The 21,620-nt window shown below is 47.1% G+C and overlaps 1 protein-coding gene across 1 annotated transcript in view; it reads right to left on the minus strand.

Moving 5' to 3' along the window:
• The window catches only part of MARCHF4 (membrane associated ring-CH-type finger 4), a 99,316-nt gene extending 80,630 nt beyond the window's left edge, over positions 1-18,686 (minus strand). Inside the window, exon 1 of the mRNA XM_061204832.1 lies at positions 18,174-18,686. Within this exon, the coding sequence (XP_061060815.1) occupies positions 18,174-18,686 (513 nt within the window). The remainder of the gene's footprint in view (positions 1-18,173) is intronic.
• Between the last annotated feature and the right edge of the window lie 2,934 nt (positions 18,687-21,620).

Below are 21,620 nucleotides of genomic sequence, written 5' to 3' on the forward strand. Positions count from 1 at the left end.
GGACACTAATCCCACCATGAGCCACCCCCCCCCCACCTCTTGACCTCAGCTAAATCTAATTACGTCACAAAAGCCCCATCCCCAAATACCATCATGTTGGGGGATAGGGCTTCAGCATAAGAACTTGGGGGAAAACCATTCAGTCCGTATCACCCACTTTAGCAGAAAGGGGGAAATGTTGGTCAGAAAAAAAGAGATTCTTTTCTTGAGTGAATCCGTGAAAGTATTCAAATACCTAATTGGCCTGGGTTGCATGAATTACATTACCTTTTTGAGCCCCTACAACTGCCAGGCATGGTGGGTGATACAAAGGTGAACGGGACACATGGGACAAGCTCCTCTGAGCTTGCCTTTGACTGGAGAGAAGGGAATGCAGGACATGGCGGGAGGGGAGGACAGGCAGTCCGTGGTGAGTAAATGCTATGGGGGCACAGCCAGAAAGAGATGAGGTATAGGATGGAGGAGGTGACGTATGAGGTAGGGCTTGGAGGGGGTTAGGGTTTGGGCCGATAAAGGAAGAGGGAAAGCATGTCCCAGGCGAAAGAAAGCCTTTGAACGGAAATCAAAAGTCAGAGAGCCGTGGGGTGTATTTGGGGAATGGCAGGCAGTGGGGATTGGCTGAAGCATCCGATGGGAAGTAGAGGCCATGAGGCTGGAGGCTGGATGGAAAGTCAAGTCCAAATCCGAGGAGTCCTTGATAGTTACTGTACTGAGGGCATTTAACTTTTTTTTTTTTTTCTCATGACAATAAGAAGCAGGAGAGTGAACTGCTCAGAACTCCCTAATATGTAGAGTCAGGGGGTAGCCTGCATGTTTCCCCGGCTTCCTTACTGATAGGAGTAGGTGTAGGGAGGCAGCGAGCTGGACGTGCTCAGTGGCCTCTGGTCCCCACCCTCCTGTCTCCTGACACTCCTCCCAAGTCCTCCTTTCGCATGTCAGGCCACCGCACTATGCCACACCCCCTCACCTTTGCAAGTGCCTGGCGCCCCTTTGCCACAGGTGAACTCCTGCCCATCCTCTTAGCAGCAGCTGGAGGTTCTTGTCTATGAAGCTGCCCACCTCTGACTCCCTCAGAGCTGGCCCTTCCCTCTTTTCTGCACATGTTGTAACTAGACCATCTCTCCATTGTGATTTTCACAACAATTTGCTCGCATACTTACTTCTCTCCTGTTTGACTGAAAGGCCACTGAGAGAAGGAACCACATTTATTTATCTGTATTCGTAGGGCTGGCACCATGCTTGGTACATCATAGGTGCTTGAAAAATAGCTGCTGAATTGAATTATGTTTCATTAAAGAATAGAAAGAGCCCTGGACTTGGAGTCAGGAGCCCACAGTCCAAACCCAGCCCTACAAACCAGCAAAGGTACCTGACTTTTCTGAGTCTGTCTCCTCAACCATAAGGGGAGTAAGGAATGATACTTTCTATTTCGTAATTTTATCCTGAAAGACTCTAGTATATTCCTGGAGCGTGATAGCTGTACTTCTGGCCATCACACTTACCTCACCCATAACTACTTGTTCAGGGTCTGGTGAGATCATAGGGGGGCAATATGCAAAGATCAGATGTTGGTACTGCTGCTGGGGGTCCCGCTGCCTGCCCGACATCACCAAGTGCAAGGGAAAGGATGTCCTGGGCATGTATGAAGCAGAAATGCAGTGGAGAAGGGACTAGAAAGTTGATCAAGAAATTGTTAACATTATCCAGGAGGGGGTGGATGCTTGTCAGTGGAGGGGAGGCAAGAGCTACAAACAGGATTGCGCCAAGAAGCCAGAGCAGCTGCCCAGGTGGCCAAGGAGCACCAGGACCGCCATCATGACCTGCGGGCCATGATTCCGCTAGACTTCCCCTCTAGACTGTGAGCCCCATGAGAGTTGAGGCCTTGTCTGTTGTGTTCATGGCTATGTTACCTACACCCTGCCCGGTGTCTGTGCATCTGACAGTAACACTGACACATCACTTACTCTCTTTGGGCTTCGATTTCTTTATCTCATAAAAGAAGGAAGGTCCCTTTCTCAGTGTACTATTCTATGCTGTTAACATTTTCTGGCATGAGGGTAGGTAGTAATAATGCTGATGGCAATTTTGGAATGATCATTTCCAAGGGAATCAAAAGGCAAACATAATACGTTGGTGCTGTGTCTACCAGAGCTCCACAGGGCTGAGCAAGCACAGGGCACTGGGAGAACTGGGAAAGCTGAAGGTCTGGGAAGATTATGGGAGCTGTGCCATGTTGATAACATTTTCTTTCAGCTCTGGCCAGACAGTGACCTCCAGGTGAGGGACCTGAAATGAAAGTGTGCCTGGGTCTTAAATGAGATGTTGTTTGCCACCCACGTTGGAGGGACCCTGCCAGGTTTAGAGCTCCCACGCCTCTGCACTCTCCTTTGTCGACCTCTTGCACCCCTACCCCCGGCAGGCTGAGGTGGTTGTTACCAAGGTGATCACCCACGACGGAGGGACCCCTGTGTCCTCGCTCCTTAACTGGGCTCAGCAAGGCAGCTTCTTGGCGGAAGCAGGACTGGGTTAGGCCGGGACCTGCACAGGTGAAGCCCCAAGTTGAGTGAGGCTCACAGCTGCTGTAGCTGATGCCCTAGGGTGGCAGACACGACTCTACGGACCAGAGTACAGAGAAAGGAAGATGAGGGAATGCTTGTGTGTTGAAGCAAACTGGGCTTTTGGAAAAGCTTCTCCTTCTGCCTGGAATGCCCTTCCACGCTCTCATCTGGGTCAACTTCAGGGCCCCCATAGCTATCTCCTCTTGTGAGAAGCCCTCCCTGATCCTCAAGTCTGTGCACCCAGAGCACTTTGCACAATTCTTAGTCCTTTGCATCCTGCATTATAATGGCCGCATCTGCAGTTACAAGACAGCAAAGCCCCTAGGAGACAGGAGCTGTGGTCTAGCTCAACTCTGCTGAGGATTCTGTGGATAGCCAGAATCCTCAGCACAGTTCTGGCAAAAAGCAGCTGCTCCATAAATATGTGCTGAATGAATGAACTGGAAATTTTACACCACTCTTGTGGGAGAAAGATAAAACAAGTTGATATCACAGTTTCAATAAAATCCACCTACTGATTTTTACAAGATATCCTGTGGTCTGTGAAGCTAAAAAGACATTCCTTTGCCTTATTTTTTTTTTAATTTATTTTTTGGCTGCGTTGTGGCACATGGGATCTTTCATTGAAGCGCACGGGCTCCTCATTGCGGTGTGCAGGTCTCTCTCTAGTTGCGGCACGTGGGTTTCTCTCTAGTTGTGGCATGTGGGCTCAGTTGCCCCGCGGCATGTGGGATCTTAGTTCCCTGACCAGGGATCGAACCAGCGTTCCCTGCATTGCAAGGCAGATTCTTAATCACTGGACCACCAGGGAAGTCCCTCCTTTGCCTTCTGTAACAGAACCTAAGCAACAACACTTCAACATAAAGGGAATTTGGGGTGGTGTTCAAATACACTGCAAAGTGGACTTATGTTTTATAAAGATTGTCAGCGATAAAAGTTGAAATATAAATTATAGGGTTATCCCTAAATTCACTGGAAAATTAAATTAACCACAAATGTGTCCCATTCCTCCCCATTTTCCCTCCCTAATCTCTTTCATTCTCCAAACATCCTGATAAATTACCACTTTACTACAATATGTTCATCTGTTAGGAAGTGAATGAATGAATATTTCTGTAGCTGGTAAAAGGGTGGAGAAGAAAATGTCTTCCTCCTGTGAGGGGCAAATGTCTTCCTCTTGGTATTTCCCATCTTAGCATTTTGCCTTCCATCCACTTCTGTAGAACCTGGTTTCTTACCTCTAAAGATTAGGAAAATAAAGTTTGCTCTTTCCTCCCTACCAAAGGAATATGATCCAGTGCCTCTGCATGCATTGGAGGGTAAGGAAGCTTCTGGACCCTCAAGTGAAGCTTTCAGATACAAACTCAATTCAATCAACCAAGAGAGTTTTTGTGGAGTTACTATTACCAGGTAGGTGGCCCCCAAGAACAGTCAGACCACTAGGCTGCAAATACAGAAAGGCCAGTAGGACCAAACCCAGAAAGGCTGGCATTGAGCGGAATAGCTTCTAGAGAGGAGCTAATGCACCCCTCCCCCGTCTGCACGGAGCCCACACTTTAATCCACCCAGCTCTCTGAGGAGAGCAATTCTGGGTCTTAGAGCAGAGAAAGGTGATTTGAAAAGCAGTGAAAGGTAGAGAGGATTAGGCTGAGTGGAAAATGTTCCTGATGAGGAGAGTGAGGGTAGATCTTGGATAGCCTTACCTTACACGCACTTCCACTTGGAGAATTCCCCCTACTCATCCCTATGTGGCCACTCAGGGATTAGCTTCTCTGGCGATCCTTCTCTAGCTTTCCCAGACATTAGTAGTCACCCCTCCTGTGAGGTCCTTCAGCACAATGAATGCAACCCTGGTCCAAGGCACTCATCATAATGTCGTCTTATGGTTGCTTCTTAGCATGCTGGGTTCTTGCACTGGACTCTGAGCTCCCCATCTTATCTCCACATTCCCAGGGCCTGGCACTGGGTGTGTTCACTCGATGTCTGTTGAGTGAATGGTCACACTGATCCTTTTGCTGCCACCAAACCAGGTGGACCAGAAAAGAAATGGACAACAGGACAATTTCATCTTTAAATCATGACCTTTGGGGACGGAACATCCCTTAAGAGGTCATCAAATTCATTCCCCTCATTGAGCAAGACTGATGAAGTGCCCACTGGGATGCACTCTGGTCCTGTCTTTGGCTCTGGTCCTCAGCATCATTGTGCCCCAAGCTATTTTATCCGCCCTCAGCTAGCTCCACCTCCTCTTTTGTAAAACCTGTTTAATAACTGTCTTTTCATAACATTTAATTAACCAGACAATAGGCCATACCTTTCTATTACAGAAAATTTCAAACAGACATAAAAATAGAGAGAATAGTAGAAGAAAGCATGTACCCAATCACCCAACTTCAGCATCTATCAACTCATGACCAGTCTTGTTTCACCTCTAGTCACTGGATTATTGTGAAGCAAATTCCAGCCATCATGTCAAATAAACACTTTTTTTAAACTTGAATTGCATTCGTAGAAATGATGAAAATTTATTTAAATCATGAGGAACCTCTGTCTATGTGTTTTGGGGGGGAGGAGGCATAGAACTTTTGAAATCATATCACATACATCTCCAAAAAAAAGCCTCAAACTGATTTTTTTTGCAGACAAACACTTAATGGATGTCAGAAGTAAGAAACAAGCGATCATTGTATAGAATGTCAGTACTGACTTTGCAAGGACCAGACCCCGTGTGCTCTCTCTGGAACAAAGATGACCGAAAGGCAGGCGCAGCCTGATGGACCAACTCCCTCAAGCACCTTTTTCTTCTTTGCTAAATAGTTGTGGTCCACGTGCAGACACATACCCACTCGCTCGCTCTCACCCACAGACACACACACACAACAGGAGTGGACATCTCTTCACTCCCACTCACACCTGCCCTCATTCACCTGCAGGTGTCTGGTTTGGGCAGTTGCTTTCTGAACACATTGGAGAACTCAGAGCCTCAGCACCAGAAATCTTTCTTTCTAAAGTAGCACACTGCTTCACGGAGGCTTAAGTCTGTGGCTCCTTGAGGGATCACTACAGCATGAGTCAAATATACAGCCCACACTCACTCAGTATGCCAAAATGCTCCTTTTGGGATGTCAGGTTAAGCAGTGTTAAAGAACACTGCATAATGGCCAATGCTATTTATGCTGATGATTATGAACTCTGTTTATATGCTTAATATCCCGTACTGGGAAAACATTCCTGCCCACTCAACACTTTTCACTGCTCAGGTGTCACCCTGTCAATCTCAGAGCACTTAGCACACAGAACTTATACCTGGGGAAATGTGTGAGGAATATTTATCATCCTCTTCAGACAGAGGGGTAAAGAGAGACCAGAAAGAGAATGAATGTTTATCTGGAGTCCCCTTCATGTACTATTGTAGGTGTTGTCTCCTCAAATTCTCACAATAATTCTATGATGCATTTCTTTTATTGGCTCCATGTTGCAGAAAGAAGACATTGAAGCTCAGGGGATTGAATTGATTTGCCCAAAGTTGCTTTTAGCTGCTAAGTGCTAGAGCCTGGATTCTAACCCAATTTTTCTAACCACCAAACCCATGCTCTTTTTCCTATACTTTTTTCTTTTTTCTGTACTCTTTTTTTCCCAACTTTTCCAAGTATGAGAAACTACCCCCTATTTAAATTATTTTTAGTTTTCAACTTTTCATTTTGAAATAATTTAAGATTCATTAAAAAACGTATAAACATAGCTTCCCATAAACCCTTCACCTTACTTTTCCAAAGGTTAACATCTTATAGAACCACAATACAATGACCAAAACGAGGAACTTAGCATTGGTACAATACTATTAAGTAATCTATGCACCTCATTTGAATGTCACCAACTGTCTCACTAATGCCCTTTCTCTGGTCCAGAAGCCAATCCAAATCACGCATTGTATTTAGTTAGCAATCTCCTTGGACTCCTCCAATCTAGGACAGTTCCCCCTTCATTCTTCATCTTTCATGGCCGTGACATTTTGGCTGGTTGTTTTGTAGAACGTCCCTTAATTTGGATCCCTTTTAATGCTAAAAGACTTTCACAAACTCTCAAATGACTATAGTTGTACTTTGAGTATCTGCTCATTGAGAATATATTTATTGACAAGAAGCTGCACTAAAGTGAAGGATGCTTTTGAGTTTGCTCATCAAGATGCCTTCCACATACATTTGAAAAATTGTGTGTATATCTGTGAGATAATTTTTATTTACTATACTGGCAATGCTTAGGTATATTTAGTTTCATCTACCCCTGTGATATTTTGGAAGCTCCTCCTGAGGTCAGCAGCCCACAGTCATACACACATCAAGGCAGAGGTTCTCAAAGAAAGTTTGGATAAGACCATTGAGAGTTGGTAGATCAGATAACATCAAGAGATAATATTCACTGCATCTTTGAGAATTTATTGTGTGTTTGTACTCTATTCTTTGCCAAGAGTTTTGCATGCATTATATCATTTGAGCCTCACAATAGTACCTCTAAGACAAGTACTATTATTAGCATTCCCATTCTACAGTGGAAGAAATTAAGATTTCGAGTCTGTAGGTGACTTGCCCAAGGTCACACATCTACTGCACAGCAACACTGGGATTTGAACACAGTTCTGCTTGGCTCTGAAAGCCCCATATTCTTATCCACCATGCTAATTTTCTCCAAAAACATCTCTGATTTTTTGCTTCCATTGTTCCTATGTCTGGAAAAGCCTTCATTTCCTATTTTCCAAATTCTTTCCCTGGTTCAGTCTTTAAGGCCTAGTGCTAAGGGCATTCTTCTAGGGAGATTTCTTCTGGTGGAAAGAGAAATTGGATTTATACAAACCCCAGGTACTGCTCCTCCACCTGATAAGGCATAAAAGAGGACAACAGAATTAGAAGGGGCTGGGATATTCCTGAGTACAACTTCTTCCTTATATAATAACAATAACTACTACTATTTATTGCATGCTTACTGTGGGTCAGCAGTGTTCTAAATGTTTGGCATGTGTTATCTCATTTAAATCCCACAGCAACCCTAAGAGGGCGGTACTAATACTGTGGAGGGGGAGACTTCTAGAGCTCACCCACATCTGGATTTCCTCTCTTTCCAGGTACCTAGGAGGATGACGCTCCCCACCGCTGCTGCCGTTAGGCAGAGCCATGTTTCTAGATCCAGCCAAGTTGCAGGCAAGTGTGATGTGCCATTCCAGAGCTGAAGCACTTCACTGTTGGTATTCAGTGAGCTGTGAGGAAGCGAGCTGTGCACCATCTGTTGCCTTACTCTGGGACTCTGGGGCTTCCCCAGAGAGGCCCCTGATTGGACTTTGCTCAAGAATACCCTCTGAACATAATTCAGGAGTGGGACTTGATGGTTGTATTCGTCAGGGAAATTAACATTAGCTGGGCAATGTCTTAACACAAAGTTTGCATCTCTCCCTCATGGCACAGTCCCACGGTGGTTAGACTTTTCCATCTGTGGCTGTCCCACGTGAAACTTGTAGCTCTCATATCACGGAGACAGGGATGGAGAGGGATGCAAGAGGCATCCCTTCCTGCCTCTGCCCTGAGTGACACATGTCCCTTCCTTCTTAGTCACATGGTCCTGTGCCCACTCAACTACCGCCCTCTCCTCTACCAGTGCCCACACTTCTGTTTCTTATATGTCTGGGAACCTCAGGTCTGGTGGAAGCATTTCTCCTCCTTATTTGGCTTCCTCCTCAAACTGCTGCCTAGTAAACAATATTACTGTGAAGTAGTCACCTACTTCGGAATGGTCAGAGCTAATGGTTAGAAATGCAGATTCCAGGGCACCACCCTGGGACCATGGCCCAGGACTCTGCATTTTCCCCTTCCTGACACACTTCTTGGTGCCCACAGATGTCTCAGAACTATTGTAATGTGCGCAGCCCAGGTCAGTGTTATCCAAACTTCAGTCACTTTCACTGTTCGACATATTCATACTATTGTTTTCTTCATACGTAACATTTTTCTGTAAATGTCTCATACTTTTACTTCAGTAAATTTATTTCTAAAGGAGACTTTTTGTCACTACCATAAGTGAAAAACCGGTATCATTAACCATAAAAAGAAGAGACAAGTTGTGCTAATACAATAGAATATTATTCAGCACTAAAAAGGAATGTGCTATCGAGCCATGAAAAGACATAACCGTAAATGCATATCACTAAATGAAAGAAGTTAATCTAAAAAGGCTACATACTGCATGATTTCAACGATATGACATTCTGGAAAAGGCCAGACTCTATTGCAGGAGCTCGGTGGGGGGGGAGCAGGGGGATAAATGCGTGGAGCACAGGGGATTTTTCAGGTAGTGAGACTATTCTGTATGATACTGTAATGGTAGATACATGTCATCATGCTTTTGTCAAAGCCCTTAGAATGTACAACACCAAGAGTGAACTGCAATGCAAATTATGGACTTTAGGTAATAACAATGTGTCAACGTTGGTTCATCAATTGGAAAAAAAGCACCACTCTGATGCAGGATGTTCATGGTGGGGGAAGCAGGGAGGAGGGGTGGGAGTGAGTATATGGGAACTCACTCAGTTTTTCTTTGAACATTAAATTGCTTTAAAAAATAAAGTCTGGGGCTTCCCTGGTGGCGCAGTGGTTGAGAATCTGCCTGCTAATGCAGGGGACACAGGTTCGAGCCCTGGTCTGGGAAGATCCCACATGCCGCGGAGCAACTGGGCCCGTGAGCCACAACTACTGAGCCTGCGCGTCTGGAGCCTGTGCCCTGCAACGGGAGGGGGCCGCGATAGTGAAAGGCCCGCGCACCGCGATGAAGAGTGGCCCCCACTTGCCGCAACTAGAGAAAGCCCTCGCACGAAACGAAGACCCAACACAGCCAAAAATAAATAAATAAATAAATAAATAAATAAAGTAGCTATTAAAAAAAAAAACAGTAAATGGTTTAAAAAATAAATAAAGTCTGTTAATAAAAAAGAATAGACACAAATGCAAGCAAAACAAGATTAACAGATTCTAGCTAGATATTGCTGCATGTCCAAAGGCTCTGAGCCTGGTGCCTTCTCTCTTTGTTTGCAGAGGAGATTGACAAGCGTTAGAAGGGTGTTAAAGACATATTATCTCTTCAATGAGATTTTCTCCTGGACATAATCATAAGGCATGAGAGCGAAATGAGAAGGGAACAACATTCTCACTTGAGGATCTATGTGATTGAACATCGTGTCTGTCTGGGGTATCCATCCTATCCCAGCTTTCAGAAACACTAGTCTAGGCACGACCCTGAATGCAAACACCTCGCTGTCACATGTTGAGCAGGTTTTTCCGCTGCCACTTCCTCAACATCCTCCTCCGTGTGCATGGTCTGCTCCTGGCCTCTAGGGACTCAGAGTCCAGAAAAGTGTCTTTCTGCACAGTTCCTGCCAAGCAGAGAGTGTTGCTTAACAAAGATCTGTCAGGGGCATGGTGGTGATGGAGATGGTAAAGACAAATATGTTAGGAGTGAGGGACCCCGGCAGGAGAGGACAGAGGTTCAGCAGAGTCAGGCAATGAAAGGCAGAAAGTCAGCCAAACAGAGACACTGGATCTAAACGTGCATCCCTGATGGTCAGGCACAAAACAGCTGGGGTTTACTGTGGTCAAAGCACAGCCTTAATCAGAGTATCTGATTTTTTAAGGTTGTAGTGAGAGAGTGTGGTAGAAAAGGCAGCAGTGTAATCTGGGGGCCCCACTCCAGGTCTCTGAGCTACACGAACAGAATGGGATAAATATTGTTCCCATTTAATGAACAGCTGCTGTGTGCCTAGAACTTTAATCCTGCCCACTCCTTATGACAAGTGTTCAAGCTCAGTATTTTATTCCTGTTTTATAAACAATGAAATCTAGGTGCAGGGAGGTTAAATAAGTCACACAAGATCACCCAGCTGGGAAGGGCCCAAATTGTGATTTAAATCCATGTCTTTCTGACTTGAAATCCCATGTTCTTCCCATCCTTCTGAAATTGTACGAGAAAAGATCTGCTCCTGGTCAAGTGGTCGCAAGCCAGGGTAATGATCACTATGATTACGAGAATAAGAATCATTGCTATTTGTCATTATAGAATCAGAAAAGGAGGTTGGATGGGGTGAAAGGTATCTCAAGGGATTGTCCATAGCCCCCTTGCTTGGCATTTTAATTTATATAGACACATACATACACATATGTGCCCATGTACACACAAGCAAATATGCCTTCTACTACCAAAGATAACTCTATCATTCTGGAACCAAAGATAACTCTATCAGTCTGGAATGAACATGTGCCAGGGTGGAGGGGAAAGGATCAACATATACTGAATCCCTACTGTATGCAGAGCCCTATGCTAGCCACCAGGGTGGTTTCAAAAGGCTTCTTCTGGAGAAATAGATGTTGATTCTCTTTAACCACATCCACAGTAACCTTTCAATGAAGAAGGAAACTAATTTGATCTGTTTTCCTCAACACCTCTGAGCACAGGCCCTGGAGATATTCTCATCAGAGCAATGAGAATTGCTCTGGGTGCAAGACTGGGGCTTGTGTGTCCCCTTTGTGGGCTTGGATCACAGAGTTGGACAGAGCTTCTATTCGCAGATCTCCTTCTTTGCGGACAGTTTGCATCTACCTAGAACTCAAATTATAACTTATTCAATTTTACCTATTTTGTCATGCGTCGGTCATTCCCATGTGCGTCCCATTTTTACTTTTAACATACACAGAGGGAGGTATCAAATGTGTACTATATGTAATACTCACAGAGTCTAAGTGACTCTATCTTACATATGATACTTCTTGAGAGGGGGATGGTATACAGTTCAGCCCGCACAGTATTCACTTGCCAGCTCCTTTACATCCGGGCTCACTTCCAACCTGGCTTCCTTCTCAGCAAACAAGAAGCAGCTAGCTCATTCCCACACTCCTTTGAGTATCCCCTCCCCATCAAACCTACCCCCCTCCCCCAGCTCACAAACCACAGCTGGGCTTCTCCAATGTACCAGCTGGAAAAAAGAGCAGAGAGAGAGAGAGAGAGATTGATTCCCAGTATCTCTCCTTTCTTCTTCCAGGCTCTTTTGAAATGCATATTTCACTCCTGCTCTACTGGCTTTATTAAGTAATTCTCTGTATGGGGCCCTCAGCCAGAAGCCACACCCAGTAAATTAGCCAACCACCACAAACAGATGCAGTCTGGCAAGTGAAGAAGGTTACTCCAAATTGAACACCGTGCAGAGGATCTACAGACAGTTGAGGTGAGAATCACTCCACCACTGTCAAGACACCAGGTGTCTCCCCTCCTCCAGTCCCTAATTCTGTCTGTGAATGACAGACAGCTTCACTCAACACTTTATTCATATGTATGCATGTGCATGTGTGTGCATGTAAAGAATAGATAGCTAAATATGGAAAATAGCCAGGGACCCAATGGTGAGGTTTGAACATCCTTACGTCATCTCCCAATAAAGTATTAGAGCACTGGTGAGAACCCTAAGGAAGTGGTCCTTGGACCTTCCAGTTTAAATAGGACCAGGACTGGCAGATGTAGCAACTGAAAAACTACAGTGGGAAAAAAAATCTCAGATGGGAAAATGAAAATAGCTCACTCATGACTTTGGGGAAGGTGTGGCAAGTGTGCTTCCCCTTTCCTGGGATGGTTTTGCATCCTAGGTCCATGATGGTATCTGTTCCCTGCCATTCATGAAATGCTTGCTCTCCTATTGTATGTGCATGGTGTAAATTCAGGATTGCAGCAATCACGTGCTTGCCAACAACTTAGGATTTCTATAAACACAAGACAGAGAATATTCTTTGTGATCTTTGCTGAAGATGCATTTTTCCATGCCATGTATTATATACACGGGAAATAGATATTCTGGGACTAGATGACCCCTTGAATTGGAAGGGATGCAGACCCATCTCTTTGTGCTTAGGTTAAAAATCTCTCTGGACCCCAAGAAATCTCATAATGAACCCCAAGTCTCAAGTTCAAAAGGGATCTTGAGGGTCACTAGTTCCAGTTGCCCACTTGAGCCCTCTTTCTAAGGCAGCCTATACTATCTTGGGACAGTTTTGATAGAAGGTTCTTTCTGATATCAAAACCCAAGTTGGCTTCCCTGGAGATTCCATCACTGGCCAAGGCACTGCCCTTTGTGATTCCACAGAACAGGTCTGCCCCTTCTTGCGCACAACACACGGTCAGCATTTGATGCCAGTGAATATTCTTCTCCCTTGCAGTCTCTTCTCCCCAGTTCCCCTACCTGTGGGGCTGCCCACTGGATGAGCTCTAAAGGCTCATTCATTCAACAAATAATTATAGAGCGTGAAGCAAGTGTCAGGAACTGGACTGATGAGCAAACACAACCAAGTCATTGCTTCCAGGGATCTTACAGTCCCTTCGCAGTACCACCCTTAGACCCAGGCAAGAGCGCCCCTTGCTATAGAAGGCTCCACTCTGGCCCTTCTTCAGCTGCATTCTTCCCATAGGGTGAGGCGCCTACAGGGTCAAGGACCCACATCCTCCTTCTAGAACATGCTTCAGTTACCTGGAACCCTGGAATGCCTGCCTATTCAGCCATGAGCCTGCTCCCAAAACCTTCATGGTTCTCTTTCTTCAGAATCAAAGGGAGAGGGGCAAGGGGAAGCTCTTTGGAGGTGGTATAGATAGAGCCTGGACAAGCCAGTGGGTGTGCCCACACATGTATGTCCAAGGCTTATTATGGTGCAGGATGGAGCCAGCAGTGGAAAGAGAATCAGATCAGAGTGGCCTGTTGACCAAGGGCCAGATATCCCCATTTGGCTAGTACAGAATTCAGAGGACTCTAACAGTTTTAAATTCAAATCTGTCTTCCAGGTTGTTTTGAAGGTATATTTGTCAGGATAGAAGGATAAAATGTACTTTGTTTAACAGTTTGTTAGCTGGATTTATTACTTTTAAATATTTTGGTCTATGATATGTGAGCCTCCATCCATACTCTTGCCCTGGGGTCCATAAATGTTAGGGATGGGTCTAGTCTTTGTGGATACAGATATTAGTTAATTAATCACACAAAGAAATGTAAAATTGAACCATATTTCTAAGAAAAATAATATACCATTTGGGTCTCTCCTAAAATGCTCTGCTTGATCTCCATTCCCAGGGTTCTCCTTGCATCTTGGGGTCTCCAGGCTCCCTTGAGCCCTGCAAAGCCCTTCTCTTATTTTCTGAGATCCCAAAACACTGACTAAAATATTCCACACTACTCTTGCCCCTTCTGAACTCAGAGCTTCAGGGAAATGGACCCTAGGAAGAATAAGGGAGGCAGACCAAGATTGTTAATCTCTTCCAGACTCATTTCCTGCTTTTCATTAGGTCCAAAACAGATGCCCCATCACCACACTGCCATGGTAGATTCCATCTTTGTACCCACCCCAGGGGCTCCACAGCTGACCCAGCCTGGGAGGTGGTTTCACCTCTTTGTTAAGGTATCTGTGTGTCTCACATCTCTTCCGCTTCCAGCTGTCTAAACTCAGCCTAAGTCTATTTCTTCTCACTTGGTCTGCAGCAGCAGGAGAGAAACCTTCTCTGACTAATTGGGGAAAAGGTAGCAAATTCATCCACTTGTTTCTCTGAATAGGCACCCCACACACTAGCTGCTTTTAAGCATGCATCTCTTTCTCGTCCCCGATATTACTGTAATTCACCAGCGACTCACTGTCTGTGTGTCCTTGATCTCTCTCAGCCTCTGTGATGTCTAGGTTAGATTGTGAAACTCCCTGAGGGGGCAGGGCCACATCTGCCCTGTGTCTCCAGACCCTGCTCAGCAGAGCAGCCCACATAGGTAGGCACTTAATATAGACTTTTGATGATGGAAAGAGAAGAATAGCACTCTGTCTAGAGCATTGTGAGGGGGCAAGAAGCAATCTACTACCACAGACAGACCACGTCACAGCAGCCCTCCTGCCAGACTGGGAGCTGGGGCACACTTTTTCCTTTTAAACAAGGTGTGTGGGAGGGGCACTGTCTCTTGCCTCTGAGATAACAACAACAAACACTGTGACAGCATGTCTCTAATCGTGTTGACTGATTTGACGCTCAGAATAACCTTATGAATTTGGGGACTATCATTATTATTCCAGTTTTCAAATGAGACACCTGAGGCACAGAGAAGTTGTGCAAATTGTTCAGGCCTCAAACTGGGGCCATCTGCCTTCAGAGACCTCAGCTTACCCACCAGGGCACATGGTCCCTTGACGTGAACTAGTGGAGCTTCAAACAGAAATGGAGAGTGAAGAGTTGCCGACCAGGCTTTTGTCCCACACTCTCGCAGATCCTTGATCGACTGACCCCTATCCCACCTGAATGACTGGCTGAGGGGAGGAGAGTGGCTACTCAGTCAGCTGTCCAGCATGGAGCCAAGTTGGCTCTCAAAGCATTTGTTCACACCCCATCCCTCTCCCTCCTCCTATCTTTTCTACTTCTCAAACATGCTAAGCTTGTTCACACTTGGGTCTCCTCCACCTGGAAAGCTCTTCCTCTAGACCTATGTATGCATCATTGGGTCCTTCTCATCACTTAGGTGTCAGCTCAGATGGTATATTCTTAGGGAGGCTGTTCCAGATCACTCTGTGTAATGTAGCTCCCAAGCCCTCCCTTTCATTCTTGTCTAACTCATTTTCCTGTTTTGCCTTCATCACAGCACTCAACGCCAACTGAAATCACTTTGTCTACTACTTTACTTGTTTATTTCTGCATCTTCACTAGAACTTTAGGTTCAGGAGAGCAGAGAGCTCATCTGTTTTGTTCACTCCTGGACACTCAGGGTCTGAAACAACACCTGGCATGCTGTAGGTACCCAACATTATTTATTTGCTAAATAAATGCATGTGTGAATGAATAAGTAGTAAGTCCTTTATAGATATGTGCAAATATGGAACTAGCTGGATCCTTCATTTTCCTGCCCCTCACCACATACATTTCAAGCCATTGGCAGGAAGAGACCAAATTTTCAGTTTTGGCAGCCTTTTAGCCCCTGGAGCAGTGGCAAAACACTGGGGAGCTGTTCAGTTCCTTTGTCTGGGCAGAGAAAAGACCAAGACATTCAGCTACTGAGCCTGCAGACTGTCTGCACTCCATTCAGGGCCACGTGTGGACAATTGCTGGACAGCTCCCTCCTTGAACAGAAAACAAAATACTGAAATCTCAGCTTTTCACTTTCTGTGTCTGACTGTCTCTCTCCCTCTCTTCCTTCTCTAGAGAGTTTTCCCCACCTCCTCCTCTTTGTCTCCCTTCCTCACTGAAATCCTGTGAAGAAAAACAAGCAAAAAGTGGGAAAATGTGTTCACATCTAGCACATGTTACTCTTATTACTAATAACACAATCCCATTAAAATCTCCTGGCTGCTGCGCAAATAAAGCAAACCCCCAAAGTATAATAATCATATGCAGGGAGTGCTTGATTTCATCCAGTCTTAGTATCAACATGACCCCCTATCCCTCCCACATAATAACAGAGCCCATTCCTTTATTGGTGTTAGCTTTTTTTTTTATTCCATGCTTTATTTATGATACATTGTAAAAATAACAAACAAGAAAGGAAAGCTCCTAACCTCCAACCAGACCCTGTATCATGTGAGGGTATTTCACAATATTCCTAATAATCCTTTTTTTCCTTTTATTTAGCAAAATGCTGCTTTTCCATGAGAAAATACATGCCATTATATATTAATCACTTTCAAGTCATTTTCAGGTTCATTATCTTCCAGATCCTCTCAACACATTTATGCAAGCAAATGAGGGGAATAGAAAAAGGTTCCTCTAAATCACAGAAGTTGGAAAAGGGGCTCAAGGGTATAAAGAAATCTGAAGAAGTTCACACAACAGGTAAATATCATCCAGAACAGGCTCCAAGTCCTGCTGTATTCTAGAGACAAGTGTGTTCTTGCCAGAAGCCACACTCCCAGTGGCCCCTGTGACATGCAGACCTGAACCAGGGCACATGGAAGAAGAAAGAAATAGCTTAAGAAGTTAGGAAGCTAAATAAGTCCTTTTTTTTTTTTTTTTTTTAGAAGATGGGGCTTCTGATTGGGGCAGATGCTGACTGGGAGCATCCTAAAGTGAAGCACAATTCTTGTTCTCAGACCCGCCACTCCTCCTTGTGTCTGTGCTGGAGGGCCAGCACTGGAAGGGGGGCACAGTGCAGGCACCCTGGGCCTTCTTGCCTAACAAGAGTCCTTGGCTCTGGGCTGCAGTCCAATTGGGACTTCAGGCAATCTTAGACACAAGAAGGAGGAACCCAGCCCTCAGCCTCTCAGAGACATTTATTCACACTGAGATCAACATCACCTCCTCTCATAATGCCCAGGCCATGGCCCCAGTCATCATCTGTCCCTGAAGTGCCCTGCCCATTCTGGGCAAAGACAAAATGAATGAAAATGTCAGTGAAGCCTGACTCTCACAGAGAAAGCCTTCAACAAGAACCAGAGCCACTCAGGAGCACCAGCATGGCATCCTACTACACTATCACTTGTCCAAGGAGCACCGAGAAGTCTTACCCCACTTCCGGGAAACTAGTGAAGAAGTGGCAATGTGACCACATAACCCTGCCCAGGGTGCAACTGAATGTTCTTTCACCAGCATCACTAACTAGATCAGATTTTCAGGTGAACCTTTCTGATCCGGGATTCTGTGGAAAGTGTTGCCACAATTCATGATTCTAGAAGAATGTGCACATACTATCCAGCACTGCAGAAACTAGATTGAAAGTGGAGCTAGAGAGAGTGGGGTGAGTATGTCTGTGAAAATCTGAATGAATGTGGTAGGGAGAACCCTTGGCCTTGGGAAGACTCTGGTCCATAAGGTACTAAGCATCTCCTATCCTGGATGGGGAGAGTTTAAGGGACTTTATAAGTTTGTGTGTTTCAGGCCTGAGAAGGGAAATGGTTATGATAAGACTCCCTACTTCCTTCTCCATATTCCTTACACTCACTCTCACCCTACTTACCTACCTGCTTTCAACCTAGAAAAACTTGAGTCTGCCAAGAAGTGTCACAGCAAACTGTATAGTCTTCATGAACTTACAGTCCCTCTCCATTTCCTCCTCGGTGACTGCTGAGGATGTCAATATAATATGGGAGGGGTTAGTATCAAAGTGAAGGAACAGGCATAGGCTTGCTGAGGACAAGATCTCCACACACTATCAGAGAGGGAAGAAGTCTGAATCCGGAACTGAAGATGGGCTGGGGAAATGTCACTAACAACAAATCAGATACAAGGATATCTCGGCAACAAGCATGAATGTACCACCAAGTTTCTTCATTTCACCCCTTCCAACTTCTCAATCTTCTACTCTGAGGATGCTTATGGAATTTTTGGATGGAATTGAACATATCCCTATTGAGCATTGGAAGGAAAATGCAAAAATGGGGTACAACTGAGCCACCAAACAGGCTCCGCCAGGCACCAGACACCTCTTGGGCAAACTTAACCACATGAGACATCATTGAGGAGCCCTTAAAACTTACAGTCCTCATACTAGAAACAGCACAATGGTTCCCCAGGGCAAGTAGGTGACTAGCAACCTTCAAGACCTGGAGATCCCAGAAGGAAGCAGGAAAAGGGAAAAAAGGGTCTCACCTGTTCCGGCCCCTGGAAGCAGATGCGGCAGAGCGGGGTTCTCATGCCACTGTCCAGGCTGCTGCCCAGTGAGTAGCGATCCTCAGCCTTTCCCTTACAGAAGTCATCTGAAGAGGCACTGCTGAGCAGCGAGGCAGGTGGCTCTGTGGCTGGGCCACCCCAGTCATCTTCCACTGAAGGTGGCAAAGGCGGCAGAGGTGGCAGGGGAGGGGTCTCCCTGCCCACGCCTTCTCGAGGCCCCCTCCAGCCTGCCCACCCCCCGGCACCCAGAGCCGGAAGGGTGTTGTTGGCTGCCACGCCGGGGGGCTGGGGTTCGCCGTGCATGGGCAGGGGCGCTGGAGGGGGCCGCCGCAGGAGGAGAACCTTCAGGTCATTGAAGAGCATGCGGCAGCGGCACTTGAGGAGACCCTGGTGGCGCAGCATCTGGGGAGCTTGGGAGCACAATCCACAGCGGTACCAGGCACAACAGTACCACCACCACCACCAGGGCAGCCCACTCAGGGGCATCAGCATGTGCCCGGTGGAAGTAGAGAGACCGGTAGGGGCAGGCGGAGTCTTTGCAGAGGATGGGCTCGTTTGAGGGGGTCCACAGTGTGTCTGTGTTATGGGGGGAGGCTTTGTTCTCACTGGCTCCTCTTACCTCCCTTCCAAGTAGCAAATAAATTGCCCCCAGGACTGACGACTGTGAGTCACTGCTTCTGAACTCTACCTGGAAAGCCCAACAACAGCAAAAATTTTCTTGGCCCTCCACCTCTACCCCAACCTTAAGTTTTGCTCAGAGTATCTCCTTTTTGCTTTTGACCTGGTGGCACTGGTAGGGGCAGGGGGGTAGAAAAAAAAAAATGTTGAGGATGGGCTGTCAGGGCCTTGAGATCAAGGTCTAATTGTTAGAAAGTTCCCCAGGAGAGGCTTATTGGGTTTTCCTCAAATGCCTAGGCAGTGGGAAATCTTTTCTTTCATATAAAAGGGTGGGGAAGGTTATCAATAAAATTTGGAGTGGACTGAGTTGGGCTTAGGGCAAGCTAGCTCAGTGAAGAATTGAAGACTGCATGTGCTAGAGAGAAAAGATAGTTTTCCTCAGGTAACGGGAGGTTGGTTGTGAGGGGGTGAGGGAAGTAAGGTGGGGAAGAGAGGAGGTTGGGAGAAGTTTTAATTCTCCTGGGCAGAAAACTGGGGCAATTAACCCCCAGAAGCACCAGAGTTACTTTTAAGAGAGCAGCGGGGGGGTAGGGAAGGGATTCAGGTGAAACTGGGCAAGGGGCTTGTGCTTTGCCTTTGCAGCCAAAGGGCTGCACAGAAGAGGGGAAAGCCAATTAGGAGAAGAGAGGTGGGAAAATCAGGGACTGGGGTGGGGGGGGGAAAGAAAGGGAAAAACAGAAAAGACCGTTTAACCCTTGCAGAGCCACCTCCTTCCTGAGCTCTAAGATCCTGGCTAGAAGAAGGGTGTGTGTTTGGGGGGTGGGAGGCAGAGAGCGGAGTAGAGATAAGGGGTAGAGAATTGGGGCTTGTGGGAGGGGACTACATGGTCTCAGCCCCCCGCCCGCCCCTGCGGCAGTCTGTAAACCCTCGGCCCCTTTCCCTTGGCTCCATCAAATGTCCCTTTGGGCGAGGGGCAAGGGCCGGGATAAGGGCAGGTCCGGGCGGGTGGGTGGCCTCGCCTTCTCTTCGGGTGCCTCCTCGGGGCCGCTGCCGCCCTCCTTCTCTTGCTCCGGGTCTGCCCGAGGCCGCCGATGCTGCTGCGGCGGCGACCGCTGGTCGGCGTCCGGGTGTCTCCGGGGCGGGGGCTGCTCCGGCTCGTCCTCCGGCTGCTGCTCGCCGTCCGACGCGGCCAAGACTCCCGGCTTCATGATCCTCCTCCCCCTCCTCCTCCTTCCCGGGGGGCCGGCCCCAAGCCCCCGCGCCCGGGCAGCGCTGCCATGCAACCGGAGGCGAGGCAGGCGTAGGGGCGGGGGCGGCTCAGGAGTGAGGAGTCGGGCGAATAAAAAACGAAATAATACTAGTGGAATAAGAATAATTCGGTTCTCAATCAGGAAAGAGTGCTGCTGGGTGGGTGCGGGCAGAGGAGGGCGGCTGCTGGGTCTTCAGGGCAGCTCTGCCTCCGCGGCCCCTACCAAGGGCGGCCTCGGGCGGCTCTCTCCCCCCCGCCCCTCCCTCCTCTCCGCCGCCTCTGGCTGGCTGGGCTCTCGCTGTTGCTACCTCTCTTCCCAGAAGCAACGAGGTGAGGCTTGTTTGCGGTGCCAGCTGAGGGTGGGGAGGGGGAACCGAAGCGGGGTGGCCGAGGTGGGAGGTAGCCAGCACTTGGCTCCGGCTTGGTCCTAGCGACTCCCCAAAACCATATATAAATATATCTCTTATGAAAGGCGAGAGGAAGCAAATCAGATTCCAGGCTGCAGCCAGGTGTTGTCTCGTCTTCCGCCGTTGCTCAGCACCCGCCCGCCGCGACTGCTGCCCCCCCTGGCTCAGTTCCCGAAGGGGTGGTGCTGGAAGGGAGGTGGCAGGCGGTGAGCTGACCGTCAGTCCGAGGTCTGGAAACAGGGTTCCTGGAGCAGAGAAGGCTCTCAGCTACCTCCGCCGCCGCTGCATTCAGCACTCCGGGCGAGTGGACAGCTCCCACCCAGACCCTGAGCGTCACGCGAGTGGGGGCCTGACGCAGACGCCGGGGAGGGATTGAGGAGGGAAAGAGGCGAGAGGGAGAGGGAAAGAGAGGAGGAGGGAAAAACTCTTCGAGGCAAGGAGATGGGGAGGGACCAAGCGAAAGGGAAGGAAAGAGAAGGAGGGATTTAGGAAGGAAGGGAGGAGGGAGCAAAGTGGTGAAAGAGCGAGAAAGGCAAGTGGGGTAGAGAGGAGCATTCATGTACTAACTCGTGCATTTCCCTCCTGCTGGAGAGTCTCCGTGTGGACGGTACCGCTGTAGAATTTCTTCCCTCTGTACACGGCCCCCCTCAATGCACATACACAGAGACGTCTACATCTCAACCAGAGTCTGTTTCCCTGCTCATATGAACATTTTAAGCAGATACCAGTCTGCGAGCGTTGAAAGAGATACATTTTTGTGACTCTTGCACTGATGCTGGAACTTGATGGAGACTAAGTCCCTCATGACTAGGAACTCATGAGAAGAAAGTATTTCTAACAGGGAGAGGGATGCTAACACATTTTTGCCAGTTTCTTCTAGAATTTAAGCTCCAAAGGACGGGAATTTTTTTTTTTTTTTGGTCTATTTAAATCTTATGTGCCTAGGTCAGAGCTAGTATGTGGCAGGTACTTAATACATATTTTTTGAATGGATTATGATCACCATCACCAAAGCCATCATTACTCCAAGCCATAGACCTCTTTCAATTGTAGTCATAAGAATCCAGAGCAATATTGCAGGCTCATCTTAACCAATATCGCCAACCTCCCCTCTATTTGAGACTTTCACTGAGCCACTGATAAGAGGTAATT

This window comes from Eubalaena glacialis, chromosome 1 (genome assembly GCF_028564815.1).
Source record: "Eubalaena glacialis isolate mEubGla1 chromosome 1, mEubGla1.1.hap2.+ XY, whole genome shotgun sequence".
NCBI classification, from domain to species: domain Eukaryota; kingdom Metazoa; phylum Chordata; class Mammalia; order Artiodactyla; family Balaenidae; genus Eubalaena; species Eubalaena glacialis.